Raw genomic sequence first — 19,471 nt, 5'->3', positions numbered from 1 at the left:
GAAGAGGAAACCGAGAGGGAACGGGAGGCGGGAGGGCTTGGGTCGGGGTCAGCGCGGGTGCCTCCGGGGCTTAGGGCGTCATGTCCGCCAAGCGGAAAGCCGAGGCGCTGATCCCGGCGGAGGAGAGTGATCAGCTGCTCATCCGGCCCCTGTGAGCGCCCGGGGCGGGCGCGGCGGCGGGACCCGCGCGTTGGGTTTGGGCACGGGGTGTCGGGGGGGCGCCGGGGTTGCGGCCAGCCCGGGGTTAGGGGAGGAGCCCGACCTATGAGGTGGGCGCGGGCCCCAGCCCAGCGCTTCCCCTGGGCCCTGGTTGTGTCATCGCGACCCGTGAGGCGGGAGCGTGGCCTGGGCGGCCCGGGAGAAACGGTGTTGATCACCGTTCAACTCCTCAAAGGGTGTTGAAATCCCGGGCTATCTTCCTCTTCCCTTCCCTGCGTTTGCCGTCCCTGGGAGAGCTGTCATGCTCAGCTGGAAGGATCGTGGCTTTTCCCTGTGCGCTGCTGAAGTGCTGTCTGAGCAAAACGTTTCTGTTTTACCTTTGCACTTCGACAGCACTGTGGGTCTTGTAGTACTTTAAGTTGATTTGTTTGTTTCTGGTGAGGATGCCAGTGCAATTTGCAGGTGTTTCTGGTAGCACCACAAGAGTTGTCTTCTGGACAACCTGAAGATGCTACTTAAAGCTTATTCACCCCAACATAATTTGTTCAGTAAGCTTCCCATTCCTTATACATCTCAATACTTTGAGACTCAAGTGTGCAGGCATGCAATAAAAGATGGAAGAGACCAAAATAATTTCCCCAACCATTCTTCATATTTCTCCTGCATTAGATAGGGCCTTATTTCCATTGAGATAAATATAACTGTTCTGCTACTTTAAGTGTTTCAGCTTAAAAGGTTGTTATTTCTACACAGAAAAATAATCCCACTAAACACATCCAGTATATAGTTGCATCCATATGGTGTGAGTTGGTTTAATTATGATGACTTTGATGTCTTTTTGCAGAGGTGCTGGCCAAGAAGTGGGAAGGTCTTGCATTATTCTGGAGTTTAAAGGAAGAAAAATAATGGTAATTATTGTATGAATGTATTTATGTGTTCTCTCATTATGGTGCTCCAGATCACAAAAAGTTGTTAAGGGTTCAATTCAGCTGCCACACTGAAGTCAGTCACTGTGCTAAAAGAGGAAGGTTTTACAGCTTTCTGGAACAATGTAACATATAACAGGCGGTATTAGAGAGGCTGTCCTGTAAAACAGCTCCATATCCTCAAACAGCATGTGTGTGTCTAAAGTGTAGATTCTAAATCACAGAATACCAGGTTGGAAGGGACTTCAGCGATCATCTGGTACAACCTTTCTAAGGCAAAGCATGACCTAGACTAGATGTCCCAGCACCCTGTCCACCTGGGTCTTTAAAGTGTCCAATGTTGGGGAATCCACCACTTCCCTGGGGAGATGATTCCAATGCCTGATTGCTGTCATTGTGAAAAAAAAAACCACAAAAAATGTACACGTTAGGTTTCAGTGTAACCTCAGGGTAATGTTTACCAACAGTTATGTGTAAACAGTCACATAGAAACACATAGCTCTTCTCTTCCTCTTTTCCAGCTGTCTTCTTGTATGGTGGCTGGAATAACTTGGACATTGTGACTATTATTACCTGTATTCAGGTGTTGCTGAAGTGTGAGTGAAGGCTTGCATAGGTGCTAAATTATAATCAAAGACTGGGATCTTTTGAGAAATTTTTGGTGTCCCAGTGGAGATGAGTCATTTAGACAGAAGCCCAAGATGTGAAATCCGGTGCTAAAAGCAGCATTTAAGGAAAAAACACTTTTTGCATGATGCTAAAGTCACTAGGAACTATATTTTAGACCAAACTGGAAGAACGTTTCTTGCATGTTATGTTCGAAGCTTTAACTTCCTTTCATTTTTCAGCTTGATTGTGGAATCCATCCTGGACTGGAAGGAATGGATGCTCTTCCTTACATTGATTTGATAGATCCCGCTGAGATTGATCTCCTCTTAATTAGTCAGTAAGTTGCACCTGAAAGATCAAATAACTGAGGTTGTGGTTGAAGCTGTGTTCACTGAGAGGCTGAAAAGAGGTGTCATATAGATGGTAATGGCGTGGCGAACTTTTAGTTTCCAACTTTTTTTAAATTGAGGGTGTTCATTTCTTGACATTAGAACTCTCCTCTGAGCTCGCTGTGATATCTGACTTACAACCTGGCCTGCTTTAACACTGTTGTGACAGCTTCTAGGAGTCTTCCACATGAAGACTGCTGAAAAGTATTGGTTGTGGTTTTTGCTCCATTGGCTTTGAATGAAGAAGGTTCTTGGACACTTAGGCAAGCTTTGAATGTGGTTTAAATTTTGCTTAGTGGCTGAGAGACAAGAAGAGCATTTCTAAATGATTTAACCAGTCATAACCAGGTCTCTATAAAATCCTGAGCTTTCACGCTATGTGCTTGTTTGAATTCTGTTTCAAAAGTACTTCCTTAAAATAGGTCAAACTTAAAGTGTGGCCAAATAATTTTGTTTTAGTAGTTAGCATTTTAACATAGTGTCCACCATGCAAACTTAAGATTGCATTTGTTAGCTTTCTTATATCTGACATTTATAGTGTTCCTGGTTCCCCTTGGTTTTCTCCCTCTAAATTTATATGTAGATTACAAAAAGGTTAATTCTGAAATTATTTGGGTAAAACGTTTGCCATTAATGGGGAATTTCCTCTATTACTCTTAGGTCTTCCTGTCTGCATATCTAGTCACTAGTGTACAGAATGTAGACCAGCATAGTTAACAACAGCGTTGAGAATTCTGCTTCTGAATTTTCATGATGCCATGTTAACCCAGCGAAGTAGTGAATTATATGATATGTATTAGTGTTGTGTGATGCTAATGTATTAATTGGATTCGTGTGTCTATTTTAAGTTTCCATTTAGATCACTGTGGGGCTTTACCGTGGTTTTTACAGAAAACGAGTTTTAAAGGAAGGACGTTTATGACTCATGCCACAAAAGCTATTTACAGATGGCTTCTCTCAGACTATGTCAAAGTCAGGTAAGCTGAGCTGTGGGTTGTCTCTTTTAACTCAGGAATTATTTCACATATAGATTCAACAGGAAACTGAAGATGAAGCCACCAGAGGTGGCTGGATGAACCTGGATATTGCCACAGTAGAACATGATACCTAGATTAGAATTAATGAATCATTTTACTGCCTCAGGGATAATGTGACTCTCAGATAATTGCCTATTAATAAAAAAAATAAAATCTTTCCTTCTCTCATTCTTTTCATTTGCTGCATTTGGACCTTTAATAGTTTCCTTCCCCCCCCCCCCCATCTGTCTCTCTGAAGACACTCTTGTTCACATGCTTTTTCATATCTCTTTTTCCTGAAGCTTCATAGAAGTGGTTGGTTTGGGTTTCTCTTTTTTTCTTCTTTTTTTTTCCCCTTCTGTTAGATGCCTTGACACATCTTTTCTGTGTGAATGCAATGGTCCTGAGCATATCTCAACTCATCAGATTCTAGCTTGGGTCAGAAGCCTGATAAGCAGTCCTCTTTTAAGTTGTTTGTTTTGGGCCAGTGGGAGAAGTGTGTTTTAGTTTGGCTTTTGAAGATTGTTACAAGCTAACAAGTGGCAGATCTCTGTGGAGAGTTGGGAATCTGTTGTTACTTTCAGACAAATACAGAGCAGATCCTGAACTGCAAAGACCATTCTAGCATGGCCTTTCAAAAGAAAGATGCTTGAACTACATTTAGAGTACCTGGACTTGATTCCTAACATAGGAGACATAGCATTACTGAATGGAAGTCTTACTGTCGGTGGGGAACTACCCAGGAAGTGTTTATCCAACTGTTACATGATCTAAGGTGGTAAGATGAGCTGATATTTAGCCATTTCACTTATATCCAGTAATATATCAGCGGATGACATGCTATATACAGAAACAGACCTTGAAGAAAGCATGGACAAGATTGAGACCATCAACTTCCATGAAGTGAAAGAGGTGGCAGGAATCAAATTCTGGTGTTACCACGCAGGCCACGTCCTGGGAGCAGCCATGTTTATGATTGAAATAGCTGGTGTGAAGGTATTTTGTTTTTATTATAAAGTTGAAACCAAGCCTGAAGTCTAACATGGTTGTTAATTATTTCTGTCTGTTGAGCCCCGCTGCTGTGGCTGGAGATGTCAAATAGACTTGGACTCCAGGCAGGGTGGGACCCCTTGACTTAGAGTGTTTATTTTCTCATTGATGAGAACTAGCAAGTGACACACGTATGGAACCAAGTAGGATGTTTGGATTTTATAGGGGTGACTTATGACTCAAATTTGGAACCAGTAAACTGACATTTTTTCTTGTTGCTCCACTCAGAGGCAGCTGATAGCTGAGGCATCCTTATGGAGGCTCCATTTTAGTAAAATCTAGGAACAGATGTCTGGTTTTGTAATTATGATTTACCATGTGCCTGCCTTGAGTGCTTAAATGGCATTAGTCAAAGTATGTGAGTTATATTTTTCTCATAACACTCCTATGCTCAAGTACGTAAAGAAACAAGATTATTATTAATTTTTAAGCACGAAGAGATTAAATAAGTCGTTGTGTAATCACAAGTCGCACTGTGTCAAACCCAGATACTGAAACTACTCTCATGAATTGGAGTTCAGTAGGATAATCACTGCCAAAGAAGAGTTTCATACAACCTTGAAGAGGGAAGAGAGATTCTGGTGGTACTGAGGCTTCTGTCTAGAGGGACTTTGTTCATGGTTATAATGATTGAGAATTTTAGAAGTTTAGAAATAGGATTCCATTATTTTCTTTAATTCCCTGGGAAGCAAAAGGAATGATAGTAGGTTACCTGTAGACCAGTTGTCTGCTGTTGCTGACTGTATGTTTTGTTGTTCACATTTTAATCAGTGGAATGATTGTTTAGTTAAAACTGTTTAGTTTTGAAACCAACCCTTGGGCAGAGGGAGTTGCATTCCACCCTGCAGTTAAGAATCCAAAATTGCTTACAGTTACAAATTACTTCTTGGTGTAATGGGGAACATGATCATTCCGTTTAGAAATTCTGCTAATTACAGGTTGGGTTCTTTTTAGTATAAGAAAATCTTAGAAAAATTTTTAATAAGTAATTTGATTATACTATTCACTGTATTTCAATTCTGATATATAAATGCAGTTTTATCTACTTCTTACTTCCACTCAGGACCTGCTGTACTTTGTTACACTGATTTTTACTTCTTAATTATCAGTGCATGTATGCAGAAGGCTGGAAATGGCACCTTTATACCTCAAACAATAAATAAAATCTTAGTAATTGTTTACCTAGTTCTTTTGGAATTATTCTACTGCTTAAAATAAGAAATGTTTTACTTACTGTGGCTAAAATATTTGCATTGTACCACTATTGACCTAATATTGTAAGCACTGTCCACATCAGAAAAGTCTTTAATTGAAGTACATCTGACCCTTTTATGATCAATTCCTTAAACCCATCTTTGCTTAAAAAATATCACTCCTATACAACAGCTTTTTAGAGGCTGCTGACCTGGTAGAACCTGTAATCAGAGTAATTGCTTCTCTTTGTCTCCAATAGCTTTTATATACAGGTGATTTCTCAAGACAGGAAGACAGACACCTGATGGCAGCTGAGATTCCTAATATTAAACCCGATATTCTTATAATTGTAAGTTTTACAGAATTATCTCTTATATTTGTAATGAAATATGTATAGGGATATTAATTAAAGCTAAAATGAAATGAGAGGGGAGATTTAGTGGTAAGTCATGGCTTGCATTAAATATCCAAATGCTTGGGTGTTCCGAACACTCCAACATTTCTTTTCACTGTATTAAAAAGTCTGATTTTCATTTTATAATTTTTCTGATGAAGTTCCTTAAGCCTTTAGACAGACCTTTTCAAGATGGGAGTTTTATTAGGTTTCCACTTGTGTTTGCTAGATGTATTGTACAAATGTACAGTGTAGCTAGATGTCTTTAGTAGATCCTAACCCTGATTTTGTTTACTGTGTCCCTTCTAATTGCTTTCTGTAACTGCTAATTTCATTTTAAGTCACATCAAAATCTTGTATTTTATGTAATTCCTATATTTTAGGATAGGTACTTCTAAACTGTGGCACATATACCACTGGTGAGCCATATTAATGTGATAACCCCTTCATCAAAGCAGTGGCATCACTGCCATCTAGGAAAGTATGTATGTTAAATTTGAAACCTCTTACAAGAAGCATCAAAATTAATAGCTTTAATTGTTTGTTTTCCTAACAGAATCTGTCTTTCCAACCAGCTGGGAGGGGTTTGCAAGAGAGAAAATTTTGGTTATTTAACTTGGTCGAGGTGGTTATGGGAATTTGGGAGTGTTTTTGATTTTTCTCTTCACCTCAATGTTCTCCTTCCTCTCCCCACCATGTTAACACCAGTATGCTTTTCTGTATTTTCGTGTTGGATTCCGAGGAGAAGATTGAGAATCAGTCTCTGTGTATCAGTATTTTTAATATTTAATTTCTGTATACACAGGAATCCACTTATGGTACTCACATTCATGAAAAAAGGGAAGAGCGAGAGGCAAGATTCTGTAACACTGTTCACGACATTGTCAATAGAGGAGGTAGAGGTCTTATTCCTGTTTTTGCCCTGGGTCGAGCACAAGAACTACTTTTAATTTTAGGTATGTACCTTCACAGCTCCTCTTAATAAAAGGCATGGAGAGTTAAATGAGAATGTTTAAACAACTCTTTAGCCATTTTCCAGTGTGTTAATGCATAATGCATGTTTGTCGAAGTGCCAAAAGTCCAATAAACCAACCAAAGCAGTTCCGCTTTATGAAGCAGGATTGAGGCCTAGAAAGGAAAGGGTAATGGCATACCCTTTTCTTACTGGGAAGGGTAATACGTGCTTGACTCAAATCTTGTTGAACCAGGATTTCAGCAAATAGGGCCTAATATTGCAGATTGAAAAGTGAGCAATCACAGCAACTGTCCTATTTAAACTGTACTGCTAAAAAAAAGGTGTACTCTGCTCCAGAGTTTGACCATCTTTGCTCTTTAATTTAAAAGTCTATATGGAGAAGTCTATAGGAAAAGTTGAGAAAATACAGACACTTAAGTCCTAGTGGTAATGCGAAAGCAAATTAGGCTTCGTTAAGAAAAGCAAACTGGAAGGGAAGGGGTAATTATACATGATCACAAGCCACTTCACATAAAATACATAGGTAGTTGTGACAAGGTACTTCAGGTAAACCAGTTATTAAATAATTATTTCCAGGCTTGTTTGCCTGGAACATCTTAAATCTTGTGTAGCTATCAATTTGTCATTTGTTTGCCTCTCCTTCCTGTGTGTAGGTATTAAAGTTGAATTTCTAGAGGTAAGCTTGAAAATAACTCCAGTAAAGCTAGACATTCAATTGGATGCTTAATTAGGTAGAGAATGCAATTGCATCTCTTGTGTCTACACAACTGAGCCCACAGGATTATATATTTGTTTTTCTTTATAAGTGTATGACAAAAAATGAAAAACTGTGTTACAGTATAGAAAATTGTGATGATGTCCAGTCCTTTAACGTCACTCTGAGTCCTGCTGTTGGCTATCTTCTACTGGCTGTGGCCACCTTACGCTTGAGTTTATTAACATAGTGATGTCAGCCTCTCTGACATGTTCTGAAAATCTTTAGCTGCATATCAGAAATGTCAGGTTAAAGACAAATAATTTTAAATACACACAAGAGTGTACCTTTATCTTTGGATGATTGTTCCTCACTTATGCAGTATAAATATGTTTTAGACTAGCAGAACTGTAACCATGTGGGAAAACAATTAAGTTATGTTTGCACAGATGCATTCAGATCTCTTCTTTGTGTTGAGTAAAGGTCATGGCTGCTGTCATCGATGATAAAATAAGTTGTGGTTAGTGGAGGCTTTTTGCTTTTTTTTTTGTTTTGGTTAAGCTTGTAAAATATAACTGTTGGTGATATATAGGAAGCCATAAATGATAACTGGATGATCCCTCTATGCCTTGAACTCCCTGGGTTTGTTTTACACAACTTTGATACAGTGAATTCTCATTGACATATCTACACACAGATGTCCCTAACTGTTAGATGTATAATTGATATTTGACAGAGACAGTTCTGCTTTATTGCAGTGGTTTGGTAAAGCTTGCACTGTTGTAAATGTAGATTTATTGCTGTGTAATATTGTGTATGCTTTATGCCTCGTAGCTGAAATTGGTAATTGATTGGAATTTGACCTGCCAAAAATACCTGAAATTCATCTTTTTCTTGTTTGTTTGCATGCTTGTTTGTACTAGTTATATACATTTTTAGTTGGTGATTGCTTTTTCTTCTTAAGTAGGGCAGGTAAAAAAAAAAAAAAAGCTTATGATTGTGACTTTCTGTAATAAAAATGAAAAACTGCACTGCTAAATCTATTTCACAAGAAGCATTAACACTTCTGAGAAGCATGTACTTTGGAGACAATGCTGTGGGCAGGGGTGTGTGGGTTTTTTAGTTGGGTTTTTTTGTTTGTTTTTCTTCAGTGTTTCTGGGTTTTTGTAGATGAATACTGGCAGAATCATCCTGAACTCCATGATATCCCTATATACTATGCCTCCTCCTTGGCAAAGAAGTGTATGGCAGTTTATCAGACATATGTCAATGCCATGAATGACAAGATCCGCAAGCAAATTAACATCAACAATCCATTTGTTTTCAAGCATATTAGTAATCTGAAGGTAAGCTTGAGTTAAGGTTGTCTTACAAAAGAAGAAGGGTGACAGAAAAATTCATAGAATCATAGAATGGTTTGGGTTGGGAAGGACCTTCATATCATCTAGTTCCAAACCCCCCCTGCCGTGGGAAGGGATGCCTCACACTAGAGCATGTCATTCCAAGGCTCTGTCCAGCCTGGCCTTGAACACTGCCAGGGATGGAGCATTCACAGCTTCTTTGGGCAACCTGTTCCAGTGCCTCACCATCTTCACGGTAGTTGCTGAACAGTTTGCATGTTGACTGTCCCAGTAGGTTGATTAGGTACAGGTTTATATCCAAGTTATCTGCTATCCCAGTGTTTAGAGGGCTTGTTCAGGGAAGTTTACGCCCCACCTTTTCTTCCACTGTAGATCCCTGTGCTTATAGTTTGCTCCTTATGGGCACCAATAGGAGGAACTCTCCTGCAAAGGGCACTGTTTATGAGGATGGGGTATAATTGGTGAATGTAGGGCTCTACTTGCACCTTATTCAAGGGTGTAGCTAGGCTGTCCTTCATGTGACTAAGTTACGGTATCTGATATTCTTGCTGTTTGTCCATTCAGAGTATGGATCATTTTGATGATATTGGCCCAAGTGTTGTGATGGCATCCCCAGGTATGATGCAGAGTGGCTTATCCAGAGAGTTGTTTGAAAGCTGGTGCACAGATAAGAGAAATGGAGTAATTATAGCAGGGTACTGTGTTGAAGGAACACTTGCTAAGGTGAGTTGCTAATATATCACGACTTAACATGTAGAAGTATTCATGTTATGTTTAAAAAGAATTTGCCAATGGCAATTGTTTTTATTTGAATTTACTGAGAAGATTGTTGTCAGATACGCATAATTATGTTGTTAAAATTAGTTGCTTTTAGCTAATACTAATGAAAAGTACAGAAAATTGGCATATGGCCGTTTCTAGTGATGTTAGAGAGAATGATCTTTTCTAGGAGCAGTTACCTTGTCATGAGAAGGAATGACTGATACTTTCCTCCAACTTCAGACCCCTCCACCATTTAACTTTTTGAGAGAGGAGCCCTAATCCTAATTCTGGAGGAACAGATATTAAATCTTAATGCTATTTAAGTGTCGGAGATCAGACTGCTTTGCGCATGTTGTGCTATTGTCCAGTTGTAGAGAATTAAATCCTTCAAATTCCAGCAGCTGAGAGCATCAGAGCATCTAGTTTTGCCTTTAGAAATAGAGGTCACACACTAGCTACAATTTTAATGTAAATTTGAGAAAGATTTATCTGGAAGAAAGAATGACCCCCAAGATTTGCAGGATCTGAGGAGTTTCTACTTGAGTATACAAAAGATGAAACGATGTGCATTGTGCATGTTTTTTTCATTTGTGTTTGTTTTGTGAAATTTGAGAGAAATTCTTCACATTTAACCTGACTGCCAATATTATTTCATATGGTTTGGAAATGTAAAGCATTTTGTTACATGGTGTCTTATTTAAAGTGCTCTTTTCTTCTAGCACATCATGTCTGAACCTGAAGAGATCACAACTATGTCAGGGCAAAAACTGCCACTGAAGATGTCTGTGGACTACATTTCTTTCTCTGCTCACACAGATTATCAACAAACCAGTGAATTTATCCGGGCCCTGAAACCTCCACATGTGGTTAGTATACATGCTGCCCATCTCTCCAGAGTGGGATTCATCAAACCACTTCACGGCCTTGTGTCATCAAGGTGTGAAGTCAAGTCATCATCATCATCAAGGCATCCTGGTGTCTGGCAGTACCAGCAGCCAGCACCCTATGCCTTTAATAATAAAAGGTGGAGATTTTAGCCGGTTTTCATCATGTTATCTTAACAAAGTAAAGATGAACTTGCTTCTGACTGTGTGCATGGGGATTATCTGGGGATGACTTTCAAGAAATTGGTATGGTCCATAATGTGTTTCAGCAGTGTTTCGCAGAAATAAAATACAGTATAGGACCACATCAAGTTGTGGGCACTGGTATTGGAATAATTCATTGTAATTTGCCCCCAGATAAACAAGAAAATATTAATTGAAGGTATGCAGCAGGCAGCAAAAGACAAAGGCAGCAATTGAGGGGAAAAGCATGAGCAAATCACAGGGATCAGGAGGTGTGAAAGACCAGAATATGAAAATGTGGACTAGGATCTGAAACTTAACTGAGACTGGAGGAGAATCAGTGTGCAAGCACAGATAAGGAAAACAAATCATGGAAGAAAAGAGGATTTAACTTGGCAAAGAGAATTGTGAACTGTGAAGCATCCTCTGAATTGCATGTTTATTTTGTTTATAGCTACCTACATGCAGACACAAAAATGTAAAGCTGACTAACTTCTATTGTTGAACTTAAGTTAATGCTTTGCTTTCATAATATAACAGTGTATGAAAAGTTAAATGGAACCTCTGTCATGTACTCTGCTTATTTGCATGTGTTTTTCTACTAATACTCGGGGTTGTGAAATCTAGGCCTTTGGATAACGCAGCAATATCAAAGACATAAAACTATGTAATATAATTGAGCCAATATTTCATATATTGACATTTTTATAAGGATGAGGTACAAGATGGCAATTTTGGGGGGATAATTTCTTTACTAAACATGTCTGGTTGGTCAAATGACTTCTCCTGAGAGGAAAACTTCCCTTCCTATAGATTTTAGTTCACGGTGAGCAGAATGAGATGGCCAGATTGAAAGCAGCATTGATCCGGGAATATGAGGATAATGATGAAGTTCACATAGAAGTTCATAATCCTAGGAATACTGAAGCTGTAACCTTAAACTTCAGAGGAGAAAAACTTGCCAAGGTATAAAATCAGTAGTTTGTTATCTGTACAGCGGTATTTTCCTCTGGGATAAAAGCCACACTTATTATTCCAAGTCTCTGTTTTTAATTGGTTTCAGATTGTGTGTGTTTTCCAGGCACTCAAAGTATGTGAGTGTTTTCATTTAGTGGTGTATTTGGGGTTTGGATTTGGTTTTGGGGTTTTTTTGCCTCTTCATTCTTCCAAACTTTTCTTGTGTTAATCCCAGAATGTCTGTTGGGTATGAGGACCTTCCTTTATTTTCAGAGTTAATTTTATGTGATGTTTGACTTTTCTGAAAAAACTGTATTTTGTCTCTGTAGCTACATTTGAGCTGTGAATAATTCAGTTTGCCTTGTTGACTGTTCTGTGTTTTTCACTTCCAGGTGATGGGATCTTTAGCAGATAAGAAACCAGAGCAAGGACAGAGAATTTCTGGAATCCTAGTTAAAAGAAATTTTAACTATCACATCCTTTCTCCATGTGACCTCTCCAGTAAGTAAAGGCAGTGATGTGCTCAGTAGGTAACTGAAACTTAGTGAATACTCTTTTTTTTTTTTTTCTTTTAAATGGGTATGATAAGATAAGAAGCTCTTACTGCTTTCTTAACCACAGATATATTATTTCTCTTACAATAGACACTCCACCCTCCTCACTACAGACTGTCCTTTTCAACCCTCTGTCTTAAATGTCTTGATGCCACTATTGATCTATAGTGGCAGTTTTATTTTTTTAGGAAATCAGTTCAAAGGGACAGTTTTTAATGGGAACTTTTTAATTCTTTCAGATTACACAGACTTGGCGATGAGCACTGTAACACAGACACAAGCCATTCCATACACGGGGCCTTTTAATCTACTTTATTATCAGCTACAAAAACTTACTGGTGCGTATTTGGAAAGACATGGTTGTGGTTTATATTGGTCAACTTTTAAAACAACTTCCAGTCTTCAGAGGTCTTCTCAGTGGAAATTTCTTTGACAGTGACTGAAGTGCCACAGTTTATTTTGTATTTTACAACTTTTATTAGATTATGCAGCTTCTGACTGATGCAGTTGATGAGTATGACACATCCTTTTGGAGGGATTCCATTGTAGCTGTATTACAAAATCATGAGCGTGTAGCAGTATAGAGCCTAGGGCAATTTCTGTCTCCTCTCAGTCCACACAGTGAGTTCTGTATACATTCTGATGTAAAATTTATTAATTGATGTTTTATCTGCAGCCCCAAAATAGAATTAATGGAATGCCATTCCATTAATAAAACCAAGATCTCTATCCTTTGTGATAGACAGCCTCTTCTGTCCCTCCACAGGAGGCAAGAATCTGACCTGGTTGGCTTTTTCTGAGTTGGAAGCCATTTAAATCTGCCACTAATGTGATCTCCAGTGCTGCTGTTTAGCTTTCTGAAAGGTTGGGGAAGCTCCTGGACTAGTTCATTAAAGGCACACAGACTTTGCAGGATCCCTTCCCAGATTGGAAGCTCAGGATTTTTTTTTTATTCCCTAGCGTCCAAATCTAATTCATATCACTGAGGAAGAGAAAAATCTGTGTTCAGCTGATGTTCAGGTCTCATAACCCAAGTGCTACATGGCACACAAACGCTTTTGGTTTAAGCTCTATGCTTATGTAAGCAATGGGTTGTCCTTCAAGGCTTTAAGAGGACCTGGTTAATTCTGCAAATGCAACACTGAATTTCTTGGTTGTTCTATTTTTCATTGGTGTGCATACATCAGTGTGCTAAGCTGGTCAAATGTGAGAATTCAGAACAAGTAAATTGGCTGGTATTACATACTAAAACACCCCAAACAATCCAGAACAAAGCAAATAATTCTGTCAGGTGAGGGAAGACAGTTGCACTTCCATTTTGTGAGCTGCTCTGAGCAGTTGTGATAATAACAACTCCTTATTCTTAAATAACCTGGGGTTTTATGCAGGTAAAGTTAGTCTTGCTTTCAGGATGATTTTATTCTTGCTAACTATTTGTTGTCACTTTTAGGTGATGTAGAAGAAATAGAAATTCAACAAAAACCAGCCCTGAAGGTTTTCAAAAATATTACTGTGATCCAGGAGCCAGGCATGGTAGTCCTTGAGGTGGGCATTGGTGAGGGAAGGAGAAGTATTTTGTTCTCCAGTTTCTCCAAAATAGCATCATCAGATAAATACTATGCAGAATTCAGTGTTTTAAGTAGCTTTCTGTTGGATGCCAAGGAGAATGAAAGGTAGAACAAAATTCCCCTTGAGCGATGGTCCTGTACTGATGTATGTTGTTTCATTTAGCCACTGCTGGTTTCCTTTTTGCTGTGACTCAGGAGTGTAATGGCAGATTTGGTGCCCATTTTTTATGTGGCAAGTAGGAATTGGAAATAATGTCAAATGGTGTTTTCTCCCCCTTTCCAACAGTTGTTATTAATAACTGTTTCACAAATGTGTTCAGAAGCATTCAACAGTTTGAATTTTTTACAGGAAGTTACTGGAATATACCAAGTTAAAAGTAGTTAATAACTTGGTGTAAAATGTATGGTAGTCATTTGAAGCTAGAATTCAGAGGAAAGCAAATAGGGGAACACGATGGTTTTATGTTGCATTATTCACTCAGCCCAAAGAATGGTCTCACATTATTACTTATTTTTTTTCTCTTCCAGTGGGTGGCAAATCCTGCTAATGATATGTATGCAGACACTGTGACAACAGTGATACTGGAAGTGCAGTCAAATCCCAAAATACAGAAAGGTACTAAGTTTGGTGCATGCATATTTAACTGAGGCATTGCTTCTTAATTTTTTTATATCAAGCTTAGAGGGATATAATGCCTTGCAATAGATTGTGATCCCCCTGTTGTACTTCCCTTCCTTATGAAACTTTTTAGGGAGTAAGATTTGCTACTTAAAACCAGAATTGCCACTTGGTCTTCCTTATTTGTAAAATGTTAATTTGTTGAAACTGACTCTTACGTGGCTACTGGTAGCTGATTGTGGAAAATGTGTGTTTTTCAAAAGCCTTATCCATCAGTGAAAAATGCAGTGATTTTCACAATTAGCTCTTCCTCTAGACCTCTGACTCCTTTAATGAATAAATACTTAAATAATTATGTTCAGATGAAAATGACTTGATTTAAACTACCTCTTAATTTCAAAACCAAGTCTAAATACAGTATCTTTATTTTTATTTCAACCTCTCTATGCTGAAACATATTCCAGGAATGTCTATGTCTATTACTACTACTCACATTTGCTGTCTGGTTTCACTTTATGTATTCTCTGCATGCTCCTAGCCTCTGTGATGTGGTATTTCTTTATCATAAAAGAAAACAGAGAGATTATAACCAAATTATGAAAGTAGATTATTTTTACTTTTTAGTAAAGGAAATGTGAGAAGTAATGAGCATAACAGTAAAAAGGAGAATTAAAAAGTGAGAATTAGACTTGCAAAGTTTTCTGCTTTAAAATGTGATAAGTACAGGGAGCATATATTTTAAACTTATGTATTTCCTTGACTCTTCCATCCTTAATACATTTTCTTTGTAAATTGTTTAAATATATATATCTCTTTTTAGATTGTTTCTTCCTGAAAGTCAATTAGGAACCAGGCAGTAAAAGTTAGCCAATTTTTGCTCCCAGCAGATGTCTGTGAAAGTAAAATGACTTCTTCTTTTCAGCTGCAGTACATAAAATTTCAAAGAAAGTAGACATGGATGTGTATAGGAAGAGAATGGAGATCATGCTTCAGTAAGTTGGCATATTTTTCGAACAGAAAATGATCAGTTAATCTTGTGAATACAGTAATTTTAGCATAATCCAGTTTAAAGATAGTTATTTTAAAATGCTTTTTGCATTTGCAGTCTAGTTTCTGTGAGGCCAGGAGTTAAGTAAAGAAAGAGGTGCAGTAGAAAAATCTCAGCATCATTAACACTTTGAATACAGGACTTTCTTCCAGAAGCAGACTTTTATGTTGTCTCCCAGAATGCTGTGGTTGTGGAAGTACCGTTTTGGTACCACTCTGATGTATGTTTTGTTATTTATATAGAAATCCTGCCTCTTTTGAAATCAAAGGAATCCTTCCTTTCATTTATGGTAAGATTTATTTTGGTAAAATAGTTACTGTTAGGTGACAGGCACTTTCATAAGAATTTAGATATGGATTTGTTGATTATATTCAAGTGGGCTAAATAACAGTTGCTGAAAGGAGATACTCTGCTGACAAAATGCCTTTGGAACCCTGAGGTTAACAGAAAATAAATTACAAGTTTACTGTTTGGCCATGTCTTACACGCATAGGTCTTTGTTTTAGGGATATGTTTGGAGAAGACTCTGTGAGTTCAAAAGATGGCTCTGTCCTGTGCGTCACGGTTGATGGCAAGACTGCAAACATTTCGCTGGACACTCGGGTATGTAAAGCAAAGCACTCCCTTTTGTGTCTGGCTATATTTAGCAGAGGGGAGTCTCCCATCTAATATACAGATCTGCCTAGAATATCATGTACCCATTGCTACGGAAATTATTTTGTATTTGATATCAAAACAGCTTAAGTCTGTTCACTTTCCATTATTTCCATTGACATTCTCATCAGTGGATCAGTACCCTGCCTCTCTGAGAGAAGTACTTACCCAGCCTGTGAGCTGAGATCACTGATTTAACAGAAGCATATCCTACAGAGTTTTCTTCATTAAAAAAAAAAAAGCTAGAAATGTTTATGTAACAAATGCAGTAAATTTGGAAGAAACATCAGTATCTGTCAGCAGCTCTCTACTTGTATAGAGATGGATAAAGGAAGATTGTAGAGAAGAAATGGATTTAACCCACAATTTCTTTTGTAAATGTTCTTAAAACAGGCTCTGGTCTGAATAACTGAACAATCAAGAGTAGGAGCAATGGTAATAATTGGGTTTTTGATTGTTTTGTAGATAAACTGAAAGCCTGAAATACTCACAAAAAGAAGTATTTTATTAATTTATTAGCTAGGTGTAGAATTGAATGTCATGCATGTCAGAAGTTTGCTTTAAGAAGCAATCATGCCTAGTTACTAAAAAATAAGGAATTGTAAAGAATGATTCAAACCATGTCTTTTGTGTTCTTAAGCATTTTAATGTGTTGACTTTGTCATTATTAATAGCACAGTGAAAATATATAATGTATTACCACTACCCATTGTAGTAATCCATTCCAATTTGGAGTAGCTCCCAGATGCTGTCCTGAGGGACCATAACAAATGTTTTAAGTGTTCTACAAACCCAAAAGAAGGTTGATCCCAGCCCAAAATTTCTTACCTATTGAAACAAACTAAATGAATATTAATTATCTCCAGAGGCAGGTGAGTTACAGTCTTGTGGTTAACACACCATGATTGGTATGTCATCTTTTTTCAGTTTTTTAATAAACATATGCTACATTTCAGTGTATACATAGTATAGGAACATAGGACTGATGAAAAAAAGCTCTTGCAATAGAGAAAAAGGTAACAAGACTGGAAAAAAAAACCCATAATGCTTAATCAAGAAGTTAGGCTTCATTTTCATGTAATATTATATTGATGTATATCATTATTGTTAATAATACATTATTGATGTATGTTATTATTGTGCACTGACAGAAGCCCTAGTGGCAGCTCAGCTGCTATCTTGTGTATCTTTGTAATACTTTACATACTGTGTTGGCAGTGGCAAGCTTGTGCCATTGTGAACGAGGTTTCTGTCCTTATGTGCATATATATCTTCTTACAAAACTTTAATGGCCTTAAAATGAAAAACTGTTTGGTATAGATCTGACTATATGGTGGGATTTGTGTATTTACTTCTTCCATGGTAACTGTTAACACAGTGCTCTTAGAGTTCACATGCTTCTAACAGCATTGTCAGATAACATTAAATACATTTGCTGTTTTAAATGTCCCCCCTTTCTTTTCTCTTCACAAACATTTATGGTTGAAAGCTGTTACTTGTTCAGAAGACCAGCAAGTTAATACTGAATTAGAGAAGGTACAGTCTTAGAGCCTGAAAGTCCATAGGATCAAGAATAGTGTTACTATGCAAATGCTGCCCTTTGAGATAGAGCAGTCAGGGGATAATCAGGTTGAATGTTGATCAACTTGTGTGTTTGGAGTGAGCATCTTTCTCTAGGAAGACTTGCTTTACAGATAGATGAATCTCTGCAGGCTTTTATATTGATGCAAATGTTATTTTATGGGTATGGGAATATCAGTGTGGAGGCTCCCTCAGCAGAGAGGGACTGTAGCTCTGTGATGAATGCATGTGTTTTACAGTATTAACCTAATGCAGCGCAGATGAATTCACAGATAAAATGGAAACTCCAAGGACTGAATCTCGTGTGGTTTTATTTGATTTTGAATTAAATGCAATGTACAGAACTTACTGCATTTTACAGAGTAGTTTTGAAACATGTCATTAATCAAACATAACACTTGAGATTAAGTTTCTTGTTCCTTAGCATAGAAGGACTTCCATAAGTCTTCTCTGTACTCTTCTGCATGTTGGCAGACCATTTAAGAACATAAAGTGCTGCTCTTGATAACTCTTTTCCATTTGCATGACTATTTTTTTCGTTTCCCCTGATGAGCACTGCATTGTTCACATGCTGAAAAGGAATATGAAGTGCTGGTTGTTCTAACTTAACGTCTATTTTTTGTTCCCAGACAGTTGACTGTGAGCCAGGAAGTGAAGATGATGAATCCCTCCGTGAAATGGTGGAACTGGCTGCACAGAGGCTTTATGATGCCCTCAGCCCAGTATGCTGACCTCTGTAGATACCTAGGACACACAAAAAAAAAATCTTTTAAATGTTCAATTTATTTGGACTATTTTTTAAGAGCGAATAAATTTTTTTCTTCAGTAAGTCAGATGTATCAATGCTGTGACTGTGAAACTGCTGAGTTATTTCAAGTAATGGATGAGCAACCTTTGAACAACTATATTTGTGGATGTATTATAGATTATAATAAAACCAGGCAAAGTGTGCATATATTCTTTCTTATGTGCACATACAAGAAATAAAGAAATTCTTAACCTATCTAAATGTAGAATTACACAAATTAAATTTGAGTTTCATGTTTTTGAAGATTAATGACCAGCTGGAGGATGAATTTGATGTATTTGGTTTTCATATGCTCAGAGTCATAGAATCATAGAATAGTTAGGGTTGGAAAGGACCTTAAGATCATCTAGTTCCAACCCCCCTGCCAAGGGCAGGGACACCCCACACTAAACCATCTCACCCAAGGCTCTGTCCAACCTGGCCTTGAACACTGCCAGGGATCAAGCATTTACAACTTCCCTGGGCAACCCATTCCAGTGCCTCACCACCCTTACAGTAAAGAATTTCTTCCTTATGTCTAATCTAAACTTCCCCTGTTTAAGTTTTAACCCATTACCCCTTGTCCTGTCACTACAGTCCCTAATGAAGAGTCCATCCCCAGCATCCCTATAGGTCCCCTTCAGATACTGGAAGGCTGCTATGAGGTCTCCATGCAGCCTTCTCTTCTCCAGGCAGAACAGCCCCAACTTCCTCAGCCTGTCTTCATACGGGAGGTGCTCCAGTCCCCTGATCATCCTTGTGGCCCTCCTCTGGACTTGTTCCAACAGTTCCATGTCCTTTTTATGTTGAGTCAAGCTTGTATAGAATTTTGTTCCTGTCAAGGAAGCATGCATTGCTTCCTTGCAATACAAACTGCATGCTTGCATCTTCTTGAAGTCAAAGAGAGTTTGAACACATATAAAAACCAATCCACGTTTGCATACTGGGGTTAATTAGCGCTTTACAGCTGTGTATACAGGCATTACCATTAACTAGACTAGATGAACAAAACCAGCTTCAAGCAAAGTCTGTGCTTATGACCCGCAACAGCCTCGTGCAAATTTCAGCGACAGTTCGCACATGTCTGCCCCTGCCAAGGGCCTTGT

The 19,471-nt window shown here is 38.2% G+C and overlaps 1 protein-coding gene across 3 annotated transcripts; it reads left to right on the top strand.

Moving 5' to 3' along the window:
• The first annotated feature begins 39 nt into the window (after positions 1–39).
• CPSF3 (cleavage and polyadenylation specific factor 3) lies at positions 40–18,581 on the top strand. 3 transcript variants are annotated; one of them, XM_062634541.1, is made up of 18 exons: positions 40–151; positions 1,004–1,067; positions 1,934–2,031; positions 2,932–3,060; positions 3,918–4,095; positions 5,603–5,692; positions 6,543–6,693; positions 8,578–8,753; positions 9,333–9,491; positions 10,250–10,396; positions 11,411–11,563; positions 11,947–12,055; positions 12,348–12,446; positions 13,559–13,653; positions 14,205–14,292; positions 15,218–15,287; positions 15,850–15,946; positions 18,208–18,581. In XM_062634541.1, exons 1-18 carry the CDS (start codon positions 81–83, stop codon positions 18,307–18,309), a joined length of 2,076 nt encoding a protein of 691 aa, XP_062490525.1. In that variant the 5' UTR covers positions 40–80; the 3' UTR covers positions 18,310–18,581. The 3 variants fall into 3 exon arrangements, with proteins under 3 accessions (XP_062490525.1, XP_062490526.1, XP_062490527.1); XM_062634542.1 differs by lacking the exon at positions 12,348–12,446; XM_062634543.1 differs by lacking the exons at positions 40–151; positions 1,004–1,067; positions 1,934–2,031 and having other exon boundaries at positions 3,009–3,060; positions 4,046–4,095.
• The last annotated feature ends 890 nt before the right edge of the window (positions 18,582–19,471 follow it).

Source organism: Pezoporus occidentalis, unplaced genomic scaffold (genome assembly GCF_034315485.1).
Source record: "Pezoporus occidentalis ecotype Australia unplaced genomic scaffold, CSIRO_AGI_Poc_V1 ctg43, whole genome shotgun sequence".
NCBI lineage: Eukaryota > Metazoa > Chordata > Aves > Psittaciformes > Psittacidae > Pezoporus > Pezoporus occidentalis.
This window is presented reverse-complemented; position numbering and strand designations above follow the sequence as displayed.

Excerpts from the sequence above, each read along its gene's own strand:
- CPSF3 (XM_062634541.1), top strand. The coding sequence starts at position 81 with ATGTCCGCCAAGCGGAAAGCCGAGGCGCTGATCCCGGCGGAGGAGAGT. Across the intron at positions 12,056-12,347 it reads TTCTCCATGTGACCTCTCCA|ATTACACAGACTTGGCGATG; the intron begins GTAAGTAAAGGC and ends TAATTCTTTCAG. Across the intron at positions 13,654-14,204 it reads CAGGCATGGTAGTCCTTGAG|TGGGTGGCAAATCCTGCTAA; the intron begins GTGGGCATTGGT and ends TTTCTCTTCCAG.